General features: G+C 39.7%; 1 protein-coding gene across 4 annotated transcripts in view; it reads left to right on the forward strand.

Moving 5' to 3' along the window:
* The window catches only part of ccdc57 (coiled-coil domain containing 57), a 120144-nt gene that overhangs the window by 25471 nt on the left and 67905 nt on the right, over positions 1-26768 (forward strand). For 3 of the 4 annotated variants that reach the window (XM_067576133.1, XM_067576131.1, XM_067576134.1), the window contains 3 exons: positions 1957-2157; positions 9847-10009; positions 10528-10620. In XM_067576133.1, coding sequence (XP_067432234.1) covers positions 1957-2157; positions 9847-10009; positions 10528-10620 — 457 coding nt within the window. The remainder of the gene's footprint in view (positions 1-1956; positions 2158-9846; positions 10010-10527; positions 10621-26768) is intronic. The other variant, XM_067576132.1, reaches the window with a different exon arrangement.

A 26768-nucleotide genomic window follows, 5' to 3' on the forward strand; every position in this document is an offset into this window, starting at 1 on the left:
GAGGGTAGGCTGTCTGTAACGGAGCCTTTGAGTTGGCTGGAGTTTGAGCACTCAGCAAACCTCGGTGGAGATGGACTTTTCAATCCTGTTTTCAGCATCAGACTGCCTCTGTGTTCGCTTGCTTGCATGTGTTATATGTGTTTGCACATTTGCCTGGTAAGCCAGGTTTACAGGGTCCACGTTAAAGGGTGGTCAGCCATGGCGGTCACTCATCTTTTACTTAGACACAAAATGATGGGAAAATAGGGTTCAGGTTGAAAAATACAGAACTTTCCCTTTAAAACTAATTCCACTGATGACTGTCAATCACACGTCAAATGAGACACCCATGTGGAGCAGTTTCCCAACTTGAATCTCTTTTTGAAGCTCTTTTATTTTCCTGTGATGAAACAAATCCAATCAGGCCTAAAACCAAGCATTTGAACCAGGAAATAAAGGTGGTAAAGAAACAACATAGAAGCAATTTACAGTAATTGGTGACATTTCTAAGAGTTTTTAGCAAGAAAGCATCTATTATTAAAATCTACTAATCTACTACAGTCACAATTGTCACTGTCTTTTTGTTTTACACATTTTATTTTTACATTTTAGGGTTTAAGTTAATTGTAAAGAAACTCCACAATCCTTGTGGTGCAAGGCTAGAGAGAATCTTTGCAGTGTGCAATGCAGGAGAGCATCTCAGCCTGTTCAAGCATACAATCAGATGTTCACTAACTAAACATATTCAGTGATGGCATTGTCCTCCACATGTTGTTTTATTGTTGTTACTCATTTTGTTGTGATTAGTATATCACGGCAATTAATTTTGTGTGGTAGTATTAATATTTCTGTTGCCTTAGCATTTTACTTGACTTAGTTTTGCTTAGTAATATTGTTACTGTTCTATTCAAAACTCCAAGTCATGATGATTTCTATTGTTGTTTAACCTGCAGAATACTTTGTGTATTCATTGATTAATAAGTTTGCCTGTAAAATGTTTGAAAATGGTTGCAGTAGTAGCAAATTATGAGTATTTTACATGGAAAATTATTTAACAATTAATTGATTATCAAAATTGCATTAATTGGAAATTAAAATAGTAAAGTAGTAAAGCAATCCTGAATCATGTCATCTCTACTTCTATTGCCTTTTTCATTTCTACTTACCTACCTAACTTGCAGTCACATGATTTGTAATTGTTTACTTAATTTAATGGGTTTCCTTACACACACACACACACACACACACACACGTTTAATTGAAATAATATACCAGTCACAAGAAAATGTCTTTTGTTGACAAGCTTGATAAAGAGCCAATAAATGTAATGATGATGCTTTGTTATTCAAGTGGGAAGGACCTTAGCTACACATTCAGAGAGCCCATTTTAAGTTTTGTATTTCAGTGATGTTTATCCATGGTTTCATATTAATAATTAAAAACCACAGTGTGGATGAAAACAGAACGCTGTTCTATTTTTGTCCAACATTAGCACTGAGGCCTGCCGCCATTTTCCAAGTTACAGGACAACTCAAGATTTTTTGATGAATTTTATGATTACAGAGTTCTTTGAAAATGGTGTGTACTTACTGTATAACAGTATATCCTGTAAATGCATTTCCATACTATGCAGCACCAAGAGCTTTCAGAAAAATTGGAGTTTTCTATTCATAGTTGTAAATGTGAATGATATTCCCAAGTTGGAATCTCATAATTGTGTTAATTCCAATATTAAGTGAACACGGCATTAAAACATAATTTTTAATTATTTTTAACCCCTGGTGGACCGACAAAAACAGAAAGGCTTAAGTGCTGCAGCAGCCTCAACAGCTGGTGGCTGTGTCTGTTTCTCTCATTGAGCTGTAGTAACTGTTCAGGTCACCTTGTGCATAAAAGCCAAATCAGCTGTGCCAAAATTACATCTTCTAAGTCCTCTAAATGTCTTCAAATGTCTAACTGCATGGCTTTTTGTTCAAGATATGACAATGTGGTCCAGGCTCTGAAGGAGTGTGATGGGCAAATGATGGCTCAGCATCAGGCCCACACAGAGCAGCTGCAGAGGGCTGAGAAACACATTGTCAAACTGCAGGAGGATATGGAGGTTCTGTCTGCACAGGCACACTCTGTACAGAAAGACCAGCAGGAGGCCATGGGACAGAAAGATGACAAAATACAGAGGTGAGACTGACACTTATGAAAAGATGACAAAAGAAGCAAAAATTATCGTATTCACACATCATCCACACATCAAAAATAGCAAGATAAACATTAAAGCAAGGTCCAAACAAAAAAATTAAAAATAGATAAAACAAAGCAGTTGAACTTAATAGAACACAACCAAATTAATAACACATAACTATCAATAACCGTACCTAGAATTATACCTTTCCTCATGAAAGCAAACTCGAAATTTTATTTAGGGCACAAGCACGAAACTGTTAAGGCCAAACAGTCCCTGGCACTGAAAGTGCGAGGAACCTATTGTTTTTGTAAAGATTATTAGGGCCCAAGCACTGAATGGTGCTTTAAGAAACTCCTCTTGGGGTTTAAACCTAAAGGACTTCAAATTTGGTAGGTGACATCTAGAGACCTTCGCAATGTTAAATTGCAAAGCTTTTTAGTTGTCATGGAACACCCTTGGCGTGGCATGCCGGTGAGTTTTGCCCATGACATTATTGGGGCATTAAACAGGAAGTTGTTGTAACTCCACTTTACATTGTCCAATCTGCCCCAGATTTCTCATGTTTGATAAGAGTCCAGGCCTGAAACCATTTACATGCTCATATTTATTCAGTCATAGCACCATCTACTGACAACAGGAAGTGAGCCTTACGTGACAAACTCCATCCGATTTACATGAAAATTACACAGTGTGGTGTCCGCATGATATACAGCAACATGACGTATAATTAGTGGGTGTTCTCTAGCGCCACATAGTTGACACGAGAAGTGATAGTTATCCTCTACATGCAATGTCCAGTATTCATGAAAATGTATATCCATGTCAGGTGCCCTCCGGTGAATGTATTGCTGCATCGTGTTGCTTTGCAATAACAGTGGTTCAACTGCGACACACCCCAACGTGAGCAAAGCACCGAGGGCCCGATCATTGCAGCATGCAGCTTTAATTATTATTAAGGCCAAGCACGAAAGTGCCAGGGGCCCAACGTTTTTGTAAAGATTATTATTAGGGCCCAAGCACTGACGGTGTGAAGGCCCTATTGTAATTCAAGGAATTATTATTAGTGGTGAAGAAAACTTCAAATTTGAAGCCCCTCCTTTCAGTTTCATGTAGATGAACGAAATTCGGTAGGCACATATAACATGTCCAGACACACAAACAAACTCTTGATTCCATATTGTGAAAATGGTGAGTTTTCACTGGACGCCTTTGCTGTGGTGGAGCGGTGAATTTCGATGTTTTGCCATGAACAAAGTGTTATACCTTGACTCTGCATGATCAGATCTTTTCCAAATTTCCCATGCTTGATAAGGGTCCCGGTCTGAAGGCATGTACAGGCTCATAATGAGTCATAGTCATAGCGCCACCTACTGGCAACAGGAAGTCTTAAGCGCCACTCTTTTGCTAACTACTCCTAGCAGGTTAGCCAGAAATAAATAAAATTTGGTCAGCCAAGGTGGAAGACCTTGATGATGATAACTCCTGAAACTTTTGAGGTTTCATCATCCGTTGCCATGGCAACACATCATTCACCACAAAATACAAAGCTGTTTTTAAGGGGCTAGACATGCTTGAAAACTCACAAAACTTTGCACACACACGACAGGTCTTAAAGTCTGTAATATTATATAGGTGGTGGGCATGGGTGTGGCAGAATGGCTCAACAGCTCCCCCTACAATATTTCAACGACGCAGCCCCCATGCCGCGTTAAACCTACATGTACGAAAATCAGTACACACGTATCATGCCAGGGTGCATAAAAAAGTCTCTTGGACCCACAGCTTAAACCCAACAGGAAGTCGGCCATTTTGAATTTAGTGGTCAATTTTGGCGATTTTGCATGCCTTGTATTTTAAAGGACTCCTCCTAGAGAATTCATCATAACGACTTCAAAATCAGTGTGTGTCATCAAGACTAGTTTGTGATCAAAAGTTATTAAAAGATTTAGCTATCGTTGAAGCGCTTGGTGTGGTGTTGAGTTTTGATGTTTTGCCATGACAGAGGAAATTGCTATAACTTTAGTGTAAACGCTCAAATTTGCACCAAACTTCACATGTTTGAACACATTTACATGACAATATTCTGTCAGTGATGCAAACTGGCTCTATAGCGCTGCCTACAATATTTCAACAAGGCAGCCCCCGCTGCACGTTAAACCTACATGTATGAAAATCAGTACACACATGTATCATGCCAAGGCACACAAAATAGTTTCTTGGACCCATAGCTTAAACCCAACAGGAAGTCGGCCATTATGAATGTCATCTCAAAAGCTCATCATCCAATTAACACGGAATTTACATGGTGTGGTCTACACGATATACAGTGACATAACGTATAAGTGTGGATGCTCTCTAGCGCCACATAGTGGACATAGGAAGTCATATTTAACTGGTTTGTGCAACGTCCGAATATTCATAAAAATGTATATGCCTTTCAGTTGACCTCTACCAATATGTTACTGCATTAATGACCCTCCTCTGTAGCACCACTTACTGACAACGGGAAATTTAGTCTTATGTGACAAAAATCATCCAGTTCACATGAAATTTGCAAGGTGTGGTCTACACTTCAAATAAAGCAACATGAAGTATAATTATTGGGTGTTGTCTAGCACCACATAGTGCACACAGGCAGTGACATTTAACCTGTTCAAATGTACAACATCTGATAAGAGCCCGGTCCTGAAAATATCTCCATGCCCAAAATAAAAGCCCTTCGACTGCGGCGCACCCCGACATGCGCGAAGATGCGAGAGCCCAATCATTACTGCTTGCAGCTTTAATTATCATTATTATTATTATTATTAGATATTGTATCTGAAGGAATTATTATTAGGGCCCGAGCACCTAGCGGTGCGAAGGCTCTATGTATCTGAAGGATTTTTTTTTTTTTTTTATGGCCCAAGCACCAAGCGGTGCAAAGGCCCTATTGTATCTGAAGGAATTATTATTTATTTATTTAATTTTTTTTCTTCAGAAAGAAACGCATTTTTGAGGGACTAAACATGCTCAAAAATTTATAACACTTTTCACATTCATCAGAAGTGGTGAAAAATTTTATATTTTATGGATCATGGGCATGGACATGCCAAAATGGCTCAATAGAAAATTTCCAATTACAGGCCCCCACCTTTAAATTTCACATAGATGAATGAAATTTAGTAGGTATATGTATCATGTCCAGACACACAAAAAAGCCTCTTGGAGCCATGCCCGAAGTCGACCAGGAAGTCAGCCATTTTGAATCTAATGTGCAATTTTGGCGCAGTTTTTGCTATTTCCAGGGGTTGTATTTTAATAAACTCCTCCTAGAGCTTCAACCCTACCAGCTTCAAATTTATCCAGTGTCATCTAAAGACCTTTCTGATGAAAAGTTATAAAAATCTTGAGTTTCTTTGATGTCCATGAAATTTGATGAGTTCATTTCTCTCATCATTCTCATTCATCACATTGCTGCATTACTATTTCACTTATGTAGCATTGTCCATGGGCAACAGGAAGTGAGGCCTAAACGACACATAGTTCATCAAATGTATACACAATTTCTAATAAGTCATCTCCATACTGCACACAGGAAATAATATTTTATCCATTCACAGTGTCTAATAATCCTGACAATTCAGAGCTGTGTCAAAAGTCCTTCAGTATTGATACTACGGCTGCTGCTCCCTCCAAATCGCACAAGGTGTGAGGGCCCATTCATCACTGCTTGCAGCTTTAATCCAGTTTGCTTTTATTGTCATGCCTTCAACTGAGAGCCATGACACTAGTATGGTATGAATGGTGAATAATAAGTCTAGCACTCCTATTATGGGCTAATTTATCAAGATCCTTTTTAATACCGTGACCATATGACTGAACAATACTGAAGATGTGACAATGCTAATGAATCAACAAAAATAGAACCTTTCCTGCTGCTAGAAATGACCTATACCACTTTCTTCACAGTATTGTCATACGCAGTGACCAATGCTGATGTCAAGTGTAACTTCTTATAATTTTATCTGGTTAACTTGATCCAACTTGAATCCTTGTAGAGGCAGTTGAAGACTATTAGCTGATCTTTTCCTGTTTTCAATTTTCATTGACTGATTTTGATATGTTTGAAATCATATTGTTTTTATTGACCCAGTCATGCACAGCTAGTCATTCACCTACCAATACACTGGTCAAGTCATCACAATGATGAGCTGAGTAATATACCATCAAGAAATCTGCATATATAACAATCAAAGATTTCTTCAAAAACAGAAAAAAGTGGACCAAGGCAGATACTTTGCAGCACCCCACACTTCTACAGTCAGAAAAGTAGCCATTGTAATATACTTTTTGTCTGCTGCTGGATAGGTAACTTCTTATCAGAGAGAGTTAAAAAATAACATTTAAGGTCAAAGGCACTTAAACCCAGAAATAAATCTATTACTAATTTGCTGTTATAAAGTTCTTTGAATCAGTTATCCGTCATATGAACAATAGCTGCGCTGGTAAAGTAGCCTGGTCTATGAACATGTTGATTCTTCATTAAACAGTCTTGAATCAAATAATAATAATTCTTTTCATGATTTTGCTTAAGACTATTAGGTCTGCTGTTCTCTGCATTGAAGTTTGAATTTTTGTTCTTTGAAATTGGGATTATTTTGGATTCTGTTTGATTTATCACAATGAAAGGGCTTTGTGCTGGTGAGGAGCTGGTCTGCCCCTCCCCTGTGCCATCTTTTCTTCTTAGGCATATAGCCTCAACCAGCTCAGGTGCTCTCTATCTGCTTATAAGTATCTGGGGAGGAGAGAACAAGACATGTTAGAGCGGCAAACATCAACACAAATTGTGAAGACACACCAACAGAGGTTGCGCATACTACCAAGTGATGAGTTAATACATTTTCCTGCAGCTTGTCAACAGTGAACTGTAAGCTTCATTTCACTTCCCCGACGTATTTAAGAATTCCATCTCGTCTTTTATTGGTCCCATAAATAATGATTTGGATAAAATACTCAAAGTTATCTTGCTGTTGTTGAATCATATCTTTAAAGAAACTGATTCAGCTAGCTGTTACATTGTTTGTTTAAGTTGTTTAGGGTCCACATAGTTCTCGAGGAAAGTCTGCTTAGTATTGGTGTCCAAAGTAAAGTTCCAGTTAGGGAATGAGGATTTAACATTTATTGGTCTCAGCCAATGCGCAATGGTGTCTTCCATACTAGGAAGCTCTCTCCTGAGAGTTACAATCTTGTCGCTGCAATTACTCTTTGGAGCTATTCCTAAACAAGCTACAGTAATCACTCTCTTCAGGGGCGAAGGAACATGTCACCCAGTGCAAACAGTGTGGCTCATTGGCGTGTATTTTTTTAATCATTCTTTTTTTTAATTGAAAGATCAAGAATTCAACAGGTGAAATCATAAATAGAACTGTTTTCCTTGAAGTATGACAAAATGTAAGGCCCTCTCCTAAGCTGTCATTCCTGGTGTTGGAATTTATTTATGGGAATTAAGTTTTGACATAAAACAATACTGGGGCTTCTTGTCCCCAACTTAATATAGGGTGGTCTTTTCATTCTGACTCCCATGGAACCACATAGGTTTTACAAGCTGATCTCACCCTGAAGCAAAAGAAGAGAGAATGCTTATCTATGCCATAACTAGTTACCAAATCTCAAAAACTGAGAACTGAATTTAGAATATGTTTATTCTTTCAACTTTAATTAGTGAAAGGTTTCCCTCCTGATAACAGATTATTGTTATCCCATAACAGAGATGAATTATACCAAACACCTTTACATTTTATGATTTTTTTTGTAGCTCTAAATATTTGTAGTGTGTGCAATATTATTGGACCATAATATAAGGCACATTTTTTGGCAGAGATACTTATATGTAGAAAATCTTTTAGTTTTCTTGGAGCGATTAACTCAAATGTTCAATATTTTTCCATGCAGTGATTCTTTCACTGTCTAACCAGTACCTGAGGTTCCTTAGTGCAAATGCCCAATGATAGAGCTTAAAGTTAGGACAGGCCCATCCTCCATCTTACCTTTTGCGTTGGAATGCTGACCATTTAACATTAGGCTGTTTACCGTTTCAAACACAGTTCGGCAATAACAAGTCCAGTCTGGACTAGTAGTCTGCTGGAGCTGGTAGAGGTAGCATTGAGATGAAAAAATTGATACAGGGTAAAATATTAATTTTAGTTACTGCTCTCCATCTTTTAATATCTTCTTCTATTTTTTTCAAAACTGAAGAGTAATTTGTTTTAGCTATAGACGCTAATGAGATGCTAATTTTGATTCCTAAATAAGTGACACTATTCTTAACAGCAATATCAGAGGGGAGAGATAGATTATTTATGTCCGCATTAATTCAATTCACTACCGACTTTGACAAATTAACCTTATGACCTGATATTGAGCCAAAGTTCCTTAGTGTCTTTAGAATATTAGGAAGGGAGTTTTGCACGTCTGCAATAAAAACTAAAGTATCATCTGTGTATACCGAGAATGAATGCAAGGTAGTGCCAATTGTAATAAGGGAGATATGAGATATTGCTTCGGATCATTTGTGCAAGAGGTTTGATGGAAATGTAAAAAATTAAAGGTCACAGAGGACCCCTTCCCCCATCCAATACTAAACAAATCAGAGAAGCCTCCCACACACATCCAGGCTGATGGATTAGCATATATTACTTGAATCATACTAATACATTTTTCACCTAACTTAAATTCTTTCTATGCTCTCCAGAGATGAGGCCCTTCACAATGGTCAAAAGCCTTTTCAGCATCCATAAATAAAAGGCCAGGAAAGGTGGGATTTTATGTTTTGCAAGAGTCAGTTTATATTGTTAGAGGCAAGCCATCCTTTCATAAACCCAGATTGTGTGTGTGTATGGGGGGGGGGGGGGGCCTTTATTGCCTTTATTGGACAGTTACTGGTGAAGAGGCTGACAGGAAACATGGGGAGAGAGACATGGCTATGACATGCAACAAAAGTCCTTTGCTGGACTAGAGCCAGGGATCTTGCAGGTATGTGGCATGTGCAGTAACTATTCGGCTACCAAGGTGCTCCTACTTGACAAGCTTTAATCGTTTTTGGACAACAATGGAGATCTGCGGCACAGAGGAATAAGATATGTCAGGCTTTGGATACACTCACAATACTTGTAAGTAGGATGAGTTCATTGTTGGCTTGGCTCTGCACTTGAGATTTATTGACAGTTGGAAAAATATAGAAAATTGCCAGCCAAATCTTTTAAGAGCAGCTGTGATGGTGTGATTATTTGACTGGAGAAACTGTTCTGTGCATGTGTGTGTGTGTGTGTGTGTGTGTGTGTGTGTGTGTGTGTGTGTGTGTGTGTGTGTGTGTGTGTGTGTGTGTGTGTGTGCTTGTGCTTGTGCTTGTGTGTCAAAGACTTCGCACAAAGGTGGAGAGAGAGGAGGGTAGATAGAGAAATTAAGAATAAAGATGGAGAGGACGTGACAAGTGAAAACACATTGATTTAGTACCAAGAAGAACCTCCGAGTCTTATTCTCTGTTAAAGGTTTATCTCAAAATTTATTACATGGTCTGAGGGTAATAAAAAGATATGGTAAATAAACAAAGTGGGGAAAGATTTGTGATGATTATGTAGTTTTGAAGATATGACCTATGACCTGAGTTGCTATAATTTATAAAATGTCTGTGTGTGTGTTGTCAGGTACAAGCAGCAGCTGAGCACTGGTTTGAAGAGAGAGAGGGCCTTAGAGCAACTGCAAGTCCAGGTGGAGCTGGAGTGGCAGAGACGCTGTGAGGAATTGAAGTCCGTACACTACCTGGCCAATGAGCAGCTAATACAAGACATGACTAAGGCTAGAGACCAGGTCAGCCTCTCATACATTACACAACTCTTCACAGTGTGGTTTACTGGTGCACTTGCATAGCAGTGGACTGTAGGTTTTTGAATGTGAATGCAAACTGCTTACATATATTTTTGGAACTGCTGCTACTTTGTATTGAAAAAGATAAGTACTGAGGGCAAGATGACTATATCTGGCACACCTCGTGATACCAGGATAACCAGCCTGGTATGCCTGTTGACCAGAACCAGAACAATTTTCCTCAAATTGCAATAAGACTCACACCTTACAGTGACTCCAGATTTGTGGCTCCAGAATGCAGAGTGCTTCACAAACAAGGAGTAGAAGGCTTATAGAAACTGTCTGATGGTGAGCAAACAGTAGCCTTGCCACTCATATAGTTCATGCTGCCACTTGTTTAATCTTTGTCAAGATAGAGGCAGAGATAGAAAAACCTTTGTCTCCATGCTGTTTTGAAAGGCCCAGTCTGATAATGTAGGCAATAATGATACTAATAGAAGTTTTATGTTGGTCTCTGTCAGGCTAAAGCAGAGTTGAATGAAAAAGAACAAGAGCTGCAGGACTTGACTGTCTTACTACGTTCTGTTAAAATGGAGAGAGACCAAGCAATAGAGGTGAGAATACACTGTTTAAACTAACTGAACCACAAAAAACTGCTAACATTTCAATCAAAGCAAAGCAATCAACTCTTCACCTACCAGGCAAGGCTTCTGGCCTGATCAGTTTTGAATCACTTCTGTTAATCTTCAACATTCATTGAGTTTATTAAACAGGATTTGATAGATTATGTGATATGCGGATAGCCAGACATGCTCTTTCCTGTTTTCTAGTGCGTTTGTGGGTATGTTTGCACATAGGCACAGGATCTCTGACCTTATATTGTACGGATCCCAGTCACACAGAATAAGCAGAACTTGTGTGGTGTGTGTTCTTCACTGTGTCCAGTTTCTGGACTTTTATGCATCACTCCTCTACATCCCCTATTGGTGTGACCAGATGTGGTCACATCATTAGACTGGCTTATCTGGTTTTAATCAGGAAACAGCCAGTTAGCAAGCCAAGGCTGTAAAGTGTTTACTTGTAAATTTGAAAAATGGACTACATGTGTCACATTTCACCTTCAATTTCACCCTACATGTTGTTAATGACCAGCTACAATGTATCCCAGTAAGTGTTAGCATGAGCATATCAGCTAATATGTCTATCAACCTATCCTCAGTAACTAATACCACTGCATTTCCTGTAGAAATAAAGAAATCAAGAAGTATTTCCTGTAGAAATACAATAAAAACCTCCCTGTCATGGTGGAAAGCATTTATGAGGCGTCAGGTACAGCTGTCTTTCAAGGAGCCTGCATGACTTGCAACAATGTTGTGAGTCTGCAAAGTATTGCTAAAGGTCTTAAAGGTGTACGGCGCTGTTGTGATCAAAGCTCAGCATGCCATGGTACTGCTGAAGAATGTAATGTGTTGTTCACACATGCGGACTCAAAAGCTGGGACTGCTGCAGCTGCTTTTCATTGCTTTGCAGCCCTGTGCCCCCCACTGTGCTAGAGGGACTCAAAAGCCACCCAGCTGCACTACAGGGGAAAGTTTAGAAAGGCTCTTTACACAAATTTCCTCTGATGCAATGCATGCGACAACCAGGTGAGAGCCAATTACACTCACTTTGATCCCCTTGTAAACAGAGGCGTGGAGTTGTTCATTACTCCACTCCGCTATGTGAAAGAACTTAAAACAAAATGGAGGAAAAAAAACAATCAATATGGTCTCCGGCTTCTCTATGTCATATCTTTAACAAGCTACCAGGACCAAAAAGAACAACGGGTGACCAGGCTGGTGAACAGCATGAGGAGAAGGTGCCAGGCTGTTGTGGCTGTGTATGGTTCTTCCACACGCTACAGAGGCTCCTGTTTGTTAAATGAATAAATTTTAAAATGCCAATATGTCTTGTTTCTTCAAACTTCAATCATCCAATCCACCAAACACCAAACAAGAGTCAATGGCAGAATAAGCTATTTGGCATTGGCAGAGAAGATTTGGCATATTTTTCATGGGCGCAACCCACATACTCAGCTCTGCTGCTCATCCCACAAATGCATGTTCCTTACAAATGTGGCACCATTTAAAAGGGAAATAAACAGGCTTTCCAACGGTATAAGATTTATTGCCAAGAAGCTTTGTTACAACAAAGAAATAATCTACCAAACACAAATTTCCTTACTATTTGTGCTAAGTTTATATGTAATGTGTAGCCATCATAATATGATCCACGTGGATAAAACTCACAACCAGGATACTGATATGAGGCTATTGTGCACAGGTATGTCTTCAACTCAAGTCCTGCAATAGTCAGTAAATGGGGTTAACCAAAGATGGCATATAATAATAAACAATGGTGTGCACCCTGAAACTTAAATGAAGTAAAGATGTCCCAAGTCAGTCCACAGGATCAAGATCAGGTTTAATCTAAGCATTTTGAAAAATTGGTGTCAGCTATATATTTGCTGAATGACAGCTGTCAAATGTGCCCCACTGAAACCACTGCAATGTGAGTGAGCGTTAGAGCAACAAAATATGTAAAAACAACGAGTAATTACATTATATGTCAGCAGTGAACAATTCGAACAGAGCGTTGTTTTGCGGCTGTTTCATTGACATTTTGCAGGTAAACTGAACCTGTTAACTGCTGCTGTTGGTTAAAAACTAGATTATTACAAAATTAACAAGTATTTCGTTAATTACTGAGGTTGAAGAGTGTAACAGATCCACAATGACAGCTACTCTCTAAGGATATTATAGAAAATATAGGACACTATACAAAATATGGAAACAATATTTTCTTAAAAACTATTCAGCTGTAAAAGAAATCTAAACGGCTTCATTAATTTTGATGCAGGCCAGAAGTGTGCAGTGCAAGTTCTATAGCTTAATGAAGGTAGATATTGGATCATAAAATGTGGTCAGGACAGATGGAAGTGAAAGTCTCATATTGATAATACCTTCAGCTCTATACAGAAATGACAGACACTGTTTAATGTGGAGGGGTCCAAGACACTCCTGCACAGATGATCAGTAACCTAATGTTAGTCACATAGGAATGTGAATAACCAGGTTTCTGATGTTCCATATCTACCCTGAATATGATTAAAACTAGAGTAAGACATAACAGGGGATAGTGTGCATGTAAAAGTATATATTGACAGATGATATGATTGTCCTCCCTCATGGCAAGGTTGTACAGCTCTGACCAGTCTTATCGCCGGCAGTGATTGGCCACCACAGTGTGACTTTGGGTTGCATTTCTCCAAAAGTTGATTCTGGTTCAACTTTCTTGCTGCAGGCCACTGTGGCATTCCTGCGGCCCCCACCCCTGCAGTCTAAATGCCCTACCCCCATTCAAATGAATGGGAGGACTGGCATTTTTGCCGCAACGCCTGATTTGGTGTGAATTCAGCTTAAGAGTCCTCGCTCTCCAGGTTGTCTCTATGCGTAAGTGGGGGTTAAGTGTGATAAGGATAGTTTTCTTCATATGTGACACGACCAGCTGTTCAAAACACTTCATGACTACTGGACAATAGTCATTCAGGAATGACACTGTGAAGCTCTTTGGTAGCAGGATTATGGTAGCAGTTTTCAGACATGTTGGGACAATGGCCTGGGAAAGTGAGGTGTTAAAAATGTCTGTTAGTACCTCAGAGATCTGGTCTACACAGTCCCTGAGAACTTGGCCTGGGATATTGTCCAGCCCTGCAGCCTTATTTGGGTTGACTCTCTGCAGCGTCTTCCTCACGTCTGCTGTGGTCACACACAGGGGCAGCTCACCTGGTGATGTGGTGTGCCTCATGCCTCAACACGAACATAGAATAAGAATGATAAACTTTATTTATATAGCACTTTTCTTAACAATGGTACAAAGTGCTTTACAAAAGAAAATAAAACCAAACAAGGCAGATAAAAATAAGGCAAAGAGGAGCACAGAGGCAAAGGCAGAACCACAGAAGAACAATAGAAGATGCATAATAATAGTAATAATTAGGTATGCATGATATTGACCAATACCGATATATGCACATATTTTTTTCCAGCTTGAGGAGACTATTATGCATGCAAGCATAGATTGTGCTAAGTATGATCAAGAAAGACAATATATGAAGGAAGAACTTAGGAAGACTGGAGTTCTGGAGCTCAGCGTTAAAACTTTAATGAACTTGCCAAGTGGATGGAGCAGTAGAGTTTTCTTTGAGTTAATTAGACAGAGAGGATCAGTGTGTTGGATTTAATCTCTGGTCCACACTCCGGAGCAGAAGGTGGCGGTAATGCACCTAATATGCTGGTTGCCAACCGCCATTATAAACCAAAAAGAAGATTTCCCCCCAAACAGAGTGGTGCATTCTGTCAGCCGAGGTGTTTCCTATCTGTGCAGCCGAACATAGCAGCTCCTTCGACTGTCAGGGTGAAACAGTCCGTGGAGGGAAACACAGTCAGGCGGCGGAGGAGAAGGCAACAAATCAATGAAGAGAAAATGAAAAGAAATGGCCGATGCCGATATTTCATTTTAGAGCTTTTATCGGCCAATACCGATGACGTGCCAATATCGTGCATCCCTAGTAATAATAAAACAATAAAATGCACAGAAGTAAAAACAATAAAAAGAATAAGATCAATGAATAGGTGTAAAATCTGTAAATAAAACATATCAAACATTTCCAAAAGCTGTTTTGTTTCTTTTACTATGAATTGACCATTCAGTGTTGAGCTTGATCAAGCCTGGCATCACTGTGATTGGCTAAAACTAACTTTTTTTCTCTAAAGGAAGCAATGCACTGACCACCTGACAGAGCAGAGGACTTCAACCACACATTGTAATGCACACAGCAGAGGGGTACTGTTTCGCTCGCTACACCAGCTAAAGAAGAAAAATATGACATTTTGATAACAAGGTATTGGCAAAAACCTGTAAAAGACACATACATTGCAATAGTAAATTTTATTTTAAATTTATTATTTATGGGGAAGTCAGGCTTCCTTTGGCCTCTGAGAAAAAACACCTCTGGAGCAGACCTCAGCGTTCAGCCAGGGTTTCAAGGCTCTACTGCCTTGGAACAGTGACTGTTAATCAGAGAGCAGTTTGTGCACCAACCTTTATTGATGTATATGCAAAGTTCACCACCACGGGGTTTCCCCAACAGGGAATTCCAATCCGCCCTGAAGAGCAGCGTCCCGTCGAATAGAAACATCAAGTTGTCATTAAGTCATGTTTCAGTCAGAAGAAAGACACAGCAGTTCCTCATTTCCCAATGAACACTCAGTCTCATTTGGATCAAGTCCATCCTATTATCCAGTGAGTGAACCTTTGCCAGAAAATGGAATGGCCGGCTTGGTCGTTTTAACAATTAGCTTGGCTAGCAGCCTGGCCCACTTGCCCCTCTTCTGCTTACATGCATGCCACTTCCTCTTGCCTCTGTGCCATTGTAGCCTGCTATATGCCAGTCCACTGCTGCTGGGCCTTGTGTCCTCAGGAGCCACAACCTGCGGAGTTCTGCTCTTAGCTTTGGTGGCAGCGGGGGAGCATATTGTTCACACACAGAAGTTTGGTTGGGCTGTATTTCCTCAGCTTAGCTACATAGCCATGCACGTTTTAGGTATTTTTACACTGAAGAAGGGGTTATTAACACTATTTACACTATCTACAATCACACTGTTGTCAGGAGCGAGAGAAGCTGCTGCACCACTGCGCACCGCCATGTTGATGCCATCTTCTATATCTGAAAAAGGATATAGTCAGAAATTAAAACCTTTGACTACTGACTGTTTGTCCATAAATAGTAGTGAGCCTCTCAGATTCTACAAGACTGATTGGCCCTTTTGAATGTCAATAACACATTAGCACAGCTACAAACTAAATCACTGGAATACTCCTTTAATGTTTGAGATCATCCAAACACTATACAACTCAATCACAAACACTGAAAAAAGTTACATCTAGACATTTAAAGATCCCCTCCAGACAAGATTTAGATATGATGCAATGTAATAATTTCATATATGCTGGAGTCTACAGGTTTCCATGTCATACATTTGTAAGTTACATAAGCTTGTGTGCAGAATTTAAATGGAGTGGACACCATGTCCAACTGGCACAGACTGGCACTATGCTGGACAGTTGTTGAATTAAGGACATTTTTCCGCCATTACATGTTGCCCCACTAGCCTCACATCCAGGGATGGTGATGTCTGTTCTGTCTGCCTGTCCTTCCATAAAGCCATTAGTCCAGTTTGGTCTACTTGGTCCAGAGGAAGGAACTTTGACAACTGCTAACTACATTGCTATGAAATTTGTTTAGGATATTCTCCATAATGGTTTTGATGACAACCCTGGCTGTGAGTTCCAGAGGAACACAAGAAATATCATATTCTGTTTGCCACAACATTAACATTAATGGGATAAGCTCTTTCCATTTTTTATATTTCATGATCTTTCCTCTTACACTATCCTCACGCCAAAATGTCACCTCTGCACAAAAGTTGCAGTATCTGTTCCATGGGTATGATGACAAATAATCCAGCTGCTGTGTCATCTCAGTGGCTAACATGGTTCCCATCACTTCCAACAATTTCTCATAATCCACAGCATCTCAACTGCCAAATGTGTAGAAATAAACTATTAAATGTGTAGCAATTTAAAAGAAAAACACCTGCCACCTGCTGACTGCTGCTCCAGTACTGATTATAGACTACTGCATCATCAGGCCATCACAATATGTGACTGATAGAAATAACAGAAATAGACAATTAAAATCAGTTTATTAATCAAAGAACAGAACAGACACAAGAGAGCAATAAAAATCTATAGCCTCATTAGTTTGTGAAAAACCACCGGTACAATAACTCTGCTGTCCTTTTTAGGCTCAGGCTCATATTATAGGACTACAGTCTTCATACAGCCACTTCTATCAAGGAGCAATGCCAGCTTTGGCACAAATCCAACTGTCCAGTCATGCACTATTTACAACATGCTTCCATGATCCCAGTATTGAGGAGCACATGTTGTAGCCCTCTTACTCATAATATGTTATCAGAAGATAGGAGTCACCCTTGACCCAATAATCCTGGGCAGATTTTACTTATTTAGTTATTTGAAGTGAATTGTTTGTTCACTTCAAAATTGTTGTTTGTGCCTTTCACAAAGAACTTCTGCAAATGTTAAGAAGCGTATTTAGAGATAAAGAGATGCCAACGTACATGAACAAGAGATTCATTACTTTTCTGTGGCAATAAACACAACATGTGGGCCTGTTGATAACTGACTGTGCTATATCCAGAGATTAACAAGATATTCAAGGCTGATGACGGTAACATTAACCATGATAAACAGCAGGGCTATGACCCCATACTGACAATCCCCCACAGACATACAACCACACCAGAGCGCCTCTCGTAGTAGAGCTGCTAGATCAGCTACAACACAGGTACCACACAGAAACCCATGAATGTGCTCCCAGTGACAAATATAGTGTCAAAAGTCCAGCAGACTGTTTCCAGCACAGACATGGAGAGTCTGACAACAGCTCCTCATGGCTGAACTACCAGCTCTACATGGCTATTCATGCTTTACTGAGCAGTCAGTCAGCGCCCCTGTGTCATACACTACGTACCCAAGCCCCCTTCAATTGTTGTCCCATGCAGTCTTCTACTGCATTTTGTAAAGATGCTGGGAGAGAGGGAGCTAGAAGAATTTGAGTGTGTAGTTACCCTTTAAAGTGCCAAAGGTTTATCATTCAAGACTCAAATAGCCTTAAAGTGCCAGAGATTTACCATTCAAAAGTCGAGTTGCTGCACAGAATGTACTACTTTTAAATCACTCAGATTTAAAACAGAGCTGTCTGAACCTCCTCCCAGGTGGCATCTCCTCAAATAGAGGAGCTGTTGGGTCAGAACAAGCCCCCAGTAACAGTGCTGGACTGTGAAGCCAATATCATACAGTGGCCAAACCATGTAATTACAACTCAGAGGTACATGACATGATGCACACTGGCCCAGACAGCATTTTTCCAATGTACATCATTAGAAAAGGAGCAGCTGAACACAGGTGTCTGAGCCTCACAACCCCCACGAAATGACTCATTTTACTATCAGAATTTGATCCATTCAGATCCATTCAGTCCAGTAACATTTGGAAAGTCTAAAAGAGCAGCATGATTAAATTATTTTATCCCCATTCAAGTGAATAAGGAACCAACCAGAAGTCAGTCGGCTTGGCCAGCAGAAGTTAAGCTGTTCCTCAACTTCAACTAATGCATTTGTTTCAGCAACGGTCAGAATACTGACCCAAGCTATGATAGAGGAAGTTAGCACACTTTATACAACAGATGTGTAAAACTGGACCATAGCTTTCCTTGAAACAGGAAATGTTTTGAGCTTCAGCAAACTATATAATCTTTGATGAGCCAGCTTTACAATTTTGTAAACATTGCTTCCCCATGTAAGGTTTGCAGGCATTATAGTGCAAAGAAATTTAAATTCTTTCACCTTACCTTTTTCAACTGGTTTTCCACCAGTTTCAAGAGGTGGTTTCCCACCTTCACCACTCCTGAAGTCTATGATCATCTCTTTAGTTTTTCCTATGTTAAGCTGAAGGTTATGATCACCGCACAAGCTCACGAGATCACCTCCCCACTCATGCTGATTCATTTGATCTTGTTACTAACCCAACCACTGTAGTATCATCAGCAAATTTAAGTAAACATAGCACAAAAAGTAAGGAAATTTGTGCTTGGTAGATTATTTCTTTGTTGTAACAATGCCTCTTGGCAATAAATTTTATACCTTTGGAAAGTCCGTTTATTTCCCTTTTTAATGGTGCCACATTTGTAAGGAACAGGCATTTGTGGGATGAGCAGCAGAGCTGAGTATGTGGTGTGTGCCCATGAAAAATGTGCAGAATCTTCTCTGCCAATGCCAAACAGCTTATTCCTCCATTGACTCTTGTTTGGTGTTTGGTGGATTGGATGATTGAAGTTTGAAGGAAAAAGACATATTGGCAATTTAAAATTTATTCATTTAACAAACAGGAGCCTCAGTAGCATGTGGAAGAACCATACACAGCCACAACAGCCTGGCACCTCCTCCTCATTGCTGGTCACCAGCCTGGTCACCCGTTGTTCTTTTTGGTCCTGGTAGCTTGCTAAAGATATGACATAGAGAAGCCGGAGACCATATTGATTGTTTTTTCCCTCCATTTTGTTTTAAGTTCTTTCACATAGCGGGGTGGAGTAATAAACAACTCGGTAGCGTGTGGAAGAACCATACACAGCCACAACAGCCTGGCACCTCTTCCTCATGCTGGTCACCAGCCTGGTCACACGTTGCTGTGGGATGGCATCCCATTCTTCAACCAGCATTTGTTGCAAGTCAGCCAACGTGGTTGTGTTGGTCACTCTGGCATGAACAGCACGCCCAAGCTGATCCCACAAGTGTTCAATGAGGTTGAGGTCAGGACTGCTGGCAGGCCATTCCATCCTCTCCACTCCCAAATTCTGGAGGTAGTCTCTGATAAACCCCGCTCTGTGGGGGCGAGCGTTGTCATCTTGGAGGATAGAGTTCGGTCCCAGACTGTGGAGATATGGGATTGCCACTGGTTGCAGAATCTCAATACGATATCTCTCTGCATTGAGATTGCCTCCAATGATGAGAAGCCTTGTTTTTCCAGTAAGGGAGATGCCGCCCCACACCATCACACTGCCTCCACCAAAAGATGTTACTCTATCGGTGCAACAATCAGCATAGCGTTCTTCGCATCTTCTCCACACTTTGACCGTATGATCCAACTGCCGTAGGCAGAATCTGGACCCATCGCTGAACATAACATTCCTCCACATGTTCAGGTTCCAGTGCACGTGTTGCTGACACCAGCGCAAACGGGCCTGACAGTGAAGGGCAGTCATGGCAGGCCTCCTGGCAGCACCTAAGGGTACCAGAAGCTCAAAATAAGAGTCAATAGCAACAGCAAAATAAGCTGTTTGGCATTGGCAGAGAAGATTTGGCAAATTTTACATCGGTGCAACCCACATAGTCAGCCTTGATGCTGATCCCACAAATGCATGTTCCTTACAAATGTGGCACCATTTAAAAGGGAAATAAACAGGCTTTCCAACGGTATAAGATTTATTACCAGAAATAATCTACCAAACAAAAATTTCCTTGCTTTTTGTGCTTTTGAGTCATGATGAGTGTTTTTTTTTAATACAAAACTTTATTCAACAAAAAATAGTACATAGTACATCAGGCACAATACACGTACACAACACAATACAGGAGTGCTGATAACAACAAGAAATTGTATATAAATATTTATAAAATAAGGGATAAAAACAAAATAAATCATTGCAATGAGAGACAAAAATACTTAAAATAAGTTCAAATAAATAAACATAAATAAAATTAATAATAATTAGATTAATAAAAAATATATATTTTTGAAAAAGGAAAGACATGGGGCAGCTATGGCTCAGGAGGTAGAGTGTGTCATCCACTAATGGAAGATTGGCGGTTCGATTCCCGACTCTGCCAGTCTGTGTGTCAAAGTGTCCTTGGGCAAGATACCAAACCCCAAATTGCTCCTGATGGCTGTGCCATCAGTGTGTGAATGTGTGTGAATGGTTAGTTCCCTCTGATTGGCAGGTTGGGACTTTCCATGGTAGCCCCTCTACCCATTCAGCATATGAATGTGTGTGTGAATGGGTGAATGTGACTTGTAGTGTAAAAAAAGCACTTTGAGTGGTTAGAAGACTAGAAAGGTGCTATACAAGTACAGTCCATTTACCATTTACATGAGAAAAGGGCAATTTGCCCTCAAGGGGTTCAAATATATTTCCGTAATATCCTAAGAACCTGTTGCTTTTTTATTATTTGTAAGAGCAAGAGAGTTAAGCATTGAGTTAAACTCAATCAAAAAAGGGAAAGAGAGTTGGGAACCTAAAAACTTCTTTGAGATTTGTTACTCATATTGTCACAGTAACAAATTACATCTTTAAGATTAAAACACTGAGTAATATTAGTGATATCGAAAACATGATAATTTAAATGAGATCAAAATTCCATTTTAATTTCACAGTGAAAGAATAAATGGGTTGATGTTTCATCAGCATGTTCACAAAAGGTACGAGAGTTATCTACATCCACGCATCTGGAGGTTGTAAAATTCACTGGACAGATTTTATGTAAAATTTTAAAATTAACTTCTTTGAATTTATTAGGAATACCAAACTTATTAGGCAAAAGCTATGATCTTTTCCAGTTTATTTCTTCCAAATGTGAGTTCCAATAAAATTTTCCTCTCAGGGTGATTTTGTTTGTACTTTTAATAATTTGATGAAAATTTTTATTACATTTCTTGTCATATATGTTGATGCCACTTAAAAGCAATGCAGATGGTGCATCTGGGATATTCCATCCACTGAAACATAAGTGACTCTTAATAAAATGAATTTATTCAGGAGGAATGGCTTTGATTACGGAGATGTATTCTTTAAAAGGAATTGGGAAGTTGTGTGTAGTTATAAAAAGCCAGAGGGGCATGTGGTCCATTAAGGGTGTTGGAGCAATTCCGCCCCTCCTGCAATTCCATTGTATGGCACATGCTCACGGCCAAATTACACAGAGCTACCTAGGGTCATAGCCACACCTTGTGGAAAAGTCAGGCCACACCACTGAAAAATTCATAGGACAGTATAAGACCATGTTCATCAAAAATAGACAAAATGTTGGTGATATTTCTTTAAATTATTTATTTATTTATTTACTGGGACCATGTACAGTGTTAAACATAAATGTTACCATTGATGTACTGTACCAGAGTGAGTTTATAGCTAGTTTTCATCTGCAGTCCCTTAGGCAGGTCACAATTAAAACATATAACAGCACTATAACAAACAGTACAAAGCAAAAAACACACAGGACACATAATACAAAATAAAAAGCTACACACAATGGCACATCACATATACCCCCAATGTCAACTAGAAATTAATAATGTAAGCATGTCAAATTAAAAGCAAGATTATTTGCGCTCATGAGAAGACAATGAGATGAAATTTAGAATCAGTGGTTACAGAGCTGAGTAGTTTTTAGAAGATTTTTTAATTTGGTTTTGAACGTAATGATGGAACTGCAGCTCTTCATATCATCAGTTAGGGCATTCCACTGAGTTGTAGTTTTCACAGAGAAAGCTGATTGCCCAAATGCAGTGCGACAAAATGGTATGGTACAATCTTATATAGAGGATATTCTGGAGGATCTAATACAATTTACTGGGCGAGTGTACACAAAGTCATGGTGAAGGAAGGGCCAAACCATTTAAAATTGGATAAACTAAGCACAAATTTGAGAATAATCTAAAATTGTCAAAGCTCAGTAAATTGTATTTCTCCAGTAACGTACAGTGATGGAAATGCATTGGCTTTTTGTCCAGAGCTTTTAGAGTTTGTTTGTATAAGGACTCAAGAGGTCTTATGGCTGTTTCTCCAGCCTGCCCCCAACATATGATGCAATGAACGAGTCATAGCATGCATAAATATCTCGGCTGTGTCCAAAGAGAGACAGTTTCCAATATGTCTAAAATTTGCTAAGTTGTACTTCATGATTTTAACTGTTGAAAAACATACCCTTTTGTCTTGTTTACATTCAGACTCAGACATGATTGATCAAGCCAATGTGTAATCCTTTCCAATGCAATTGTTAGCTTAGCAGCAGCTAACTCAGCTGGTTTTGCATGGTTGGGGATGAATAAATTTGGGTTTGCCAGACATCTTTTTAGCCAATTTATTTTAAAAATGTTTACAGTATCAGTTAAATTTAAAACTTCGCCCCGCTGTTAGAGGGCACTGCCTTTTTAAGTCTGTCAGTTTTATTTCTCAAAATTAAGTCAAGGAATATTTTGTTGATTTCATTATCTGTGCGGTCATTAATAAAGAGAGAAAGGGAACGATAAACAAAACGAGAGGCTCCCAACCTTAGAAAATAGAACCCTGCCATATATGTTAAAGGCATTCTTGGTTTTCTTAATCCCTCCAGTAAAGTTTAATTGCTTTCTGGCTTGAGAAAGATACACAAGGAACATCTGTATACAGGTGAAACTGTTTCTATGAACTGTAAACAGGACACAAATAGTGCAAAGAAATGAAGAGTGCTGAGATATATATTCAATGGTGAAAAAAAGTGACATGTTACTTTACTGATACTAGTCGGTTATGTACAGTATATACAGCCTGTTAGAATATACTGTAATGAATGAAATGTATTGCACATTTTGTATTTTAAACCAAAATAAATATGTATAATTTGTAGGTGCAATGTTTAAGGGTTATTGCACAGTGCCTGAGTTAACTATCCATAAGTGTGACGGCGAGGGAGAAGAAACTGTCCCTATGTCTGGTGGTTTTGGTGTAGTGTTCTGTAACGCCTACTAGAAGGGAGAAGTTGGAACACGTTATGTCCAGGGTGTAAGGGGTCTGCAGTGATTTTCCCTGCCCATTTCCTGACTCTGGAGGCGTACAGGTCCTTGATGATGGGAAGGTCAGCACCAATAATCTTTTCTGCAGACATGACTGTCTGTTCCTGTCCTGTTTGATGGCTGACCCAAACCAAACAGTGATGGATGTGCAGAGAACAGACTTGATGACTACAGTGTAAAACTGGATCAGCAGCTTTTGAGGCAGGTTGTACTTTCTGAGCTGATACGGAAGTACATCCTCTACTTGGCCTTTTTGATGACTGTGTTGATGTTAGACTCCCATTTCAGGTCCTCGGAGATTGTAGAACCCAGAAACCCGAAGGATTTCACAGCTAACACAGTTACACATTTCAGGAGTTGAACAGACTGGTCTGCGGAGGTGCAGTCATTGGTGTAGAGGGAGAAGAGCAGTGGGGGAGCGCAAACATCCCTGAGAGGTGTGAGTGTTTTTCCTACATTTCCTACAAAATAAAGAGAAAATGCTGTTGTATTTCTGACAGCTTCAGAGCAGAAAGAACACCATTTGTCTCTGATCTCATGTCTGCAGTGCATGCTTGTCAGCAACTTGACTTACAGGAGGGCATTCTACACTTTCCACAACTTTTGGAACAAACCAGAGGGAAAAGTCACCCTCAAAATCATGCTGAGTTCCCAGAGAACCTGATTGATAATATCCAAACACACTTTGTGGACTTCAGCTTTGGAAAACATGTTCATGGTCTCTGTCTGGCCATCACGCCTTTTGTGCCCAAGTTTCAGTGGCGGTGTCATTTAAATGCAGTTCATGTACATAGTTCTGGAGTTTGGAGAATGTGCTCTTTAATTTACAGAGACCCAACAATTCCCCCATGAGCAAGCACTTGACGACAGCGGCAAGGAAAAACTCCCTTTTAACGAGAAGAAACCTGAAGCAGAACCAGGCTCTAGGTGGGCGGCCATCTGCTTTGACTGGTTGGGTCGAGAGAAAAAGAATGAGGGAGGGGGAGAGGGACACAGAGAAGGATAATAACAACAATAATAACAATAACAACAATAATAATAATAGAGATATGATTAGTAATAATAATAGCAGTAATAGCCGGAGAAAATTTCAAGGCAGGACACCAACAGGACCACGCCACCATCCATGCACCATGTGGCGAAGGCCCACAGCTCAGATCCCAGAGTTTCCCGCGAGATGAGAAAGCACAAAAAAAATACAGATGGAGAGGAGGAGGAGAGAGGAGCTCAGTGCATCATGGGAAGTCCCCTGGCAGTCTAGGCCTATAGCAGCATAACTAAGGATCCAAGCTAAGTCCGGTCAGCCCTAACTATAAGGTTTATCAAAAAAGGAAAGTTTTAAGCCTACTTTTAAATATAGAGAGGGTGTCTGCCCTACCGGACCGAATCTGGAAGATGGTTCCACAGGAGAGAAGCCTGACAGCTGAAGGCTCTGCCTCCCATTCTACTTTTGAAGACTGTAGGAACAACAAGTAAGCCTGCATTCTGGGAGCACAGTGTTCAAGTGGAGTAATAGGGCACTATGAGCTCTTTAAGATACAATGGTGCCTGACCATTAAGGGCTTTGTAGGTGAGGAGAAGGATTTTAAATTCTATTCTGGAATTTACATGAAGCCAATGCAGTGAAGCTAAAATGGGAGAAATATGATCTCTTTTTCTACTTTTTGTCAGTACACGTGCAGCAGCATTCTCGACCAGCTGGAGAGTCTTTAGAGACTTGTTAAGGCAGCTTGATAATAAGGAATTGCGATAATCCAGCCTAGAAGTAACAAATGTGTGGACTATTTTCTCTGCATCTTTTTGAGAAAGGATGTCCCTGATTTTTGCAATATTACATAAGTGAAAAAAGGCAATCCTTGAAAAATTTTTTATGTAGGAGTTAAAGGACATATCCTGATCAAAGACAACTCCCAGATTCCTTCCGATTGAGCTGGAGGCCAGGGCAATGGCATCTAGAGTAGTTATATCGTTAGATAATGCGTTGAGTTTAGTAGCAGAAAACTGCAGGTCATCCGGGTCTTAATGTCCTTAAAGCATGCTTGGAGTTACTTTAACTGATTGGTTTCATCTGGCTTCATTGATAAATATAATTGGGTATCATCTCCATAACAATGAAAATTTATGGAGTGTTTCCTAATAATATTACCTAAAGGAAGCATATATAAGGGGAATAGTATTGGTCCAAGCTCAGAACCTTGTGGAACTCCTTGTCTAACCTTTGCTTGCATGGAGGATTCATCATTAATGTGTACAAACTGAAATCGATCTGATAAACAGGATTTAAACCAGCTTAATGCAGCTCCTTTAATGCCAATTAAATGTTCCAGACTCTGTAATACAATGTGATGGTCAATGGTATCAAATGCAGCACTAAGATCTAACAAGACAAGTACAGAGAGAAGTCTTTGTCTGATGCAGTTAGGAGATCGTTTGTAACTTTCACCAGTGCTGTCTCTGTGCTATGATGCACTCTAAATCCTCAAATAAACTATTGTTATGTAGAAGGTTGCATAACTGTTTAGCAACTGCTTTCTCACGGGTCTTAGAGAGTAAGGGAAGATTAGATACAGGTCTATATTTGGCTAAAATGCCTGAATCAAGAGGAGGGTTCTTAAGAAGAGGTTTAATTACAGCTACTTTAAAGGACTGTGGTACATAGCCTGTTACTAAAGACAGATTGATCATATCTAGTAAAAAAGTGCTAACTAAGGGTAAGACTTCCTTTAGCAACTTAGTTGGGATGTTGAACTTCTAAAATTGTCTTTCAATATGATAATGCAAGGTTTTTCAGAGATATACTTTAATCATTTCAGTCAATGTAGTAAGTATATTTGGACCAAAGTACACTGCAAAATATTTGGTAAACTTTCAAAAATGACCTTCTGACTCACTGTTACAGAAAATTCTAAATCTACTGTACCTATAGGTATATCAACATTCAAAACATCCCAGGTTATAGGACCATAAGTTTGTGAACCCAGAGGCATGACGCAGATCACAGTCACGTGCACCCTGTGCTGTGTGCCAGGGCATGCCCAGCACACTTTTGGTATTTTCGTGGCCAAGCTTGCCAGGTGCACCTGTGGCGGACTTGGATACTTGGTGGGATCTAAGAGAATACATTATCATACATTGTGGGTGGGCGTGTTAGAGGCTATTACAATCATGGCCAATCACAAGCTACTTTCATCCCCTTTAAACACTTTCAGTATAGGATGCTAGTTGTTGTGGATGACACATGGTGGTAAGA

Source organism: Thunnus thynnus, chromosome 20 (genome assembly GCF_963924715.1).
Source record: "Thunnus thynnus chromosome 20, fThuThy2.1, whole genome shotgun sequence".
NCBI classification, from domain to species: domain Eukaryota; kingdom Metazoa; phylum Chordata; class Actinopteri; order Scombriformes; family Scombridae; genus Thunnus; species Thunnus thynnus.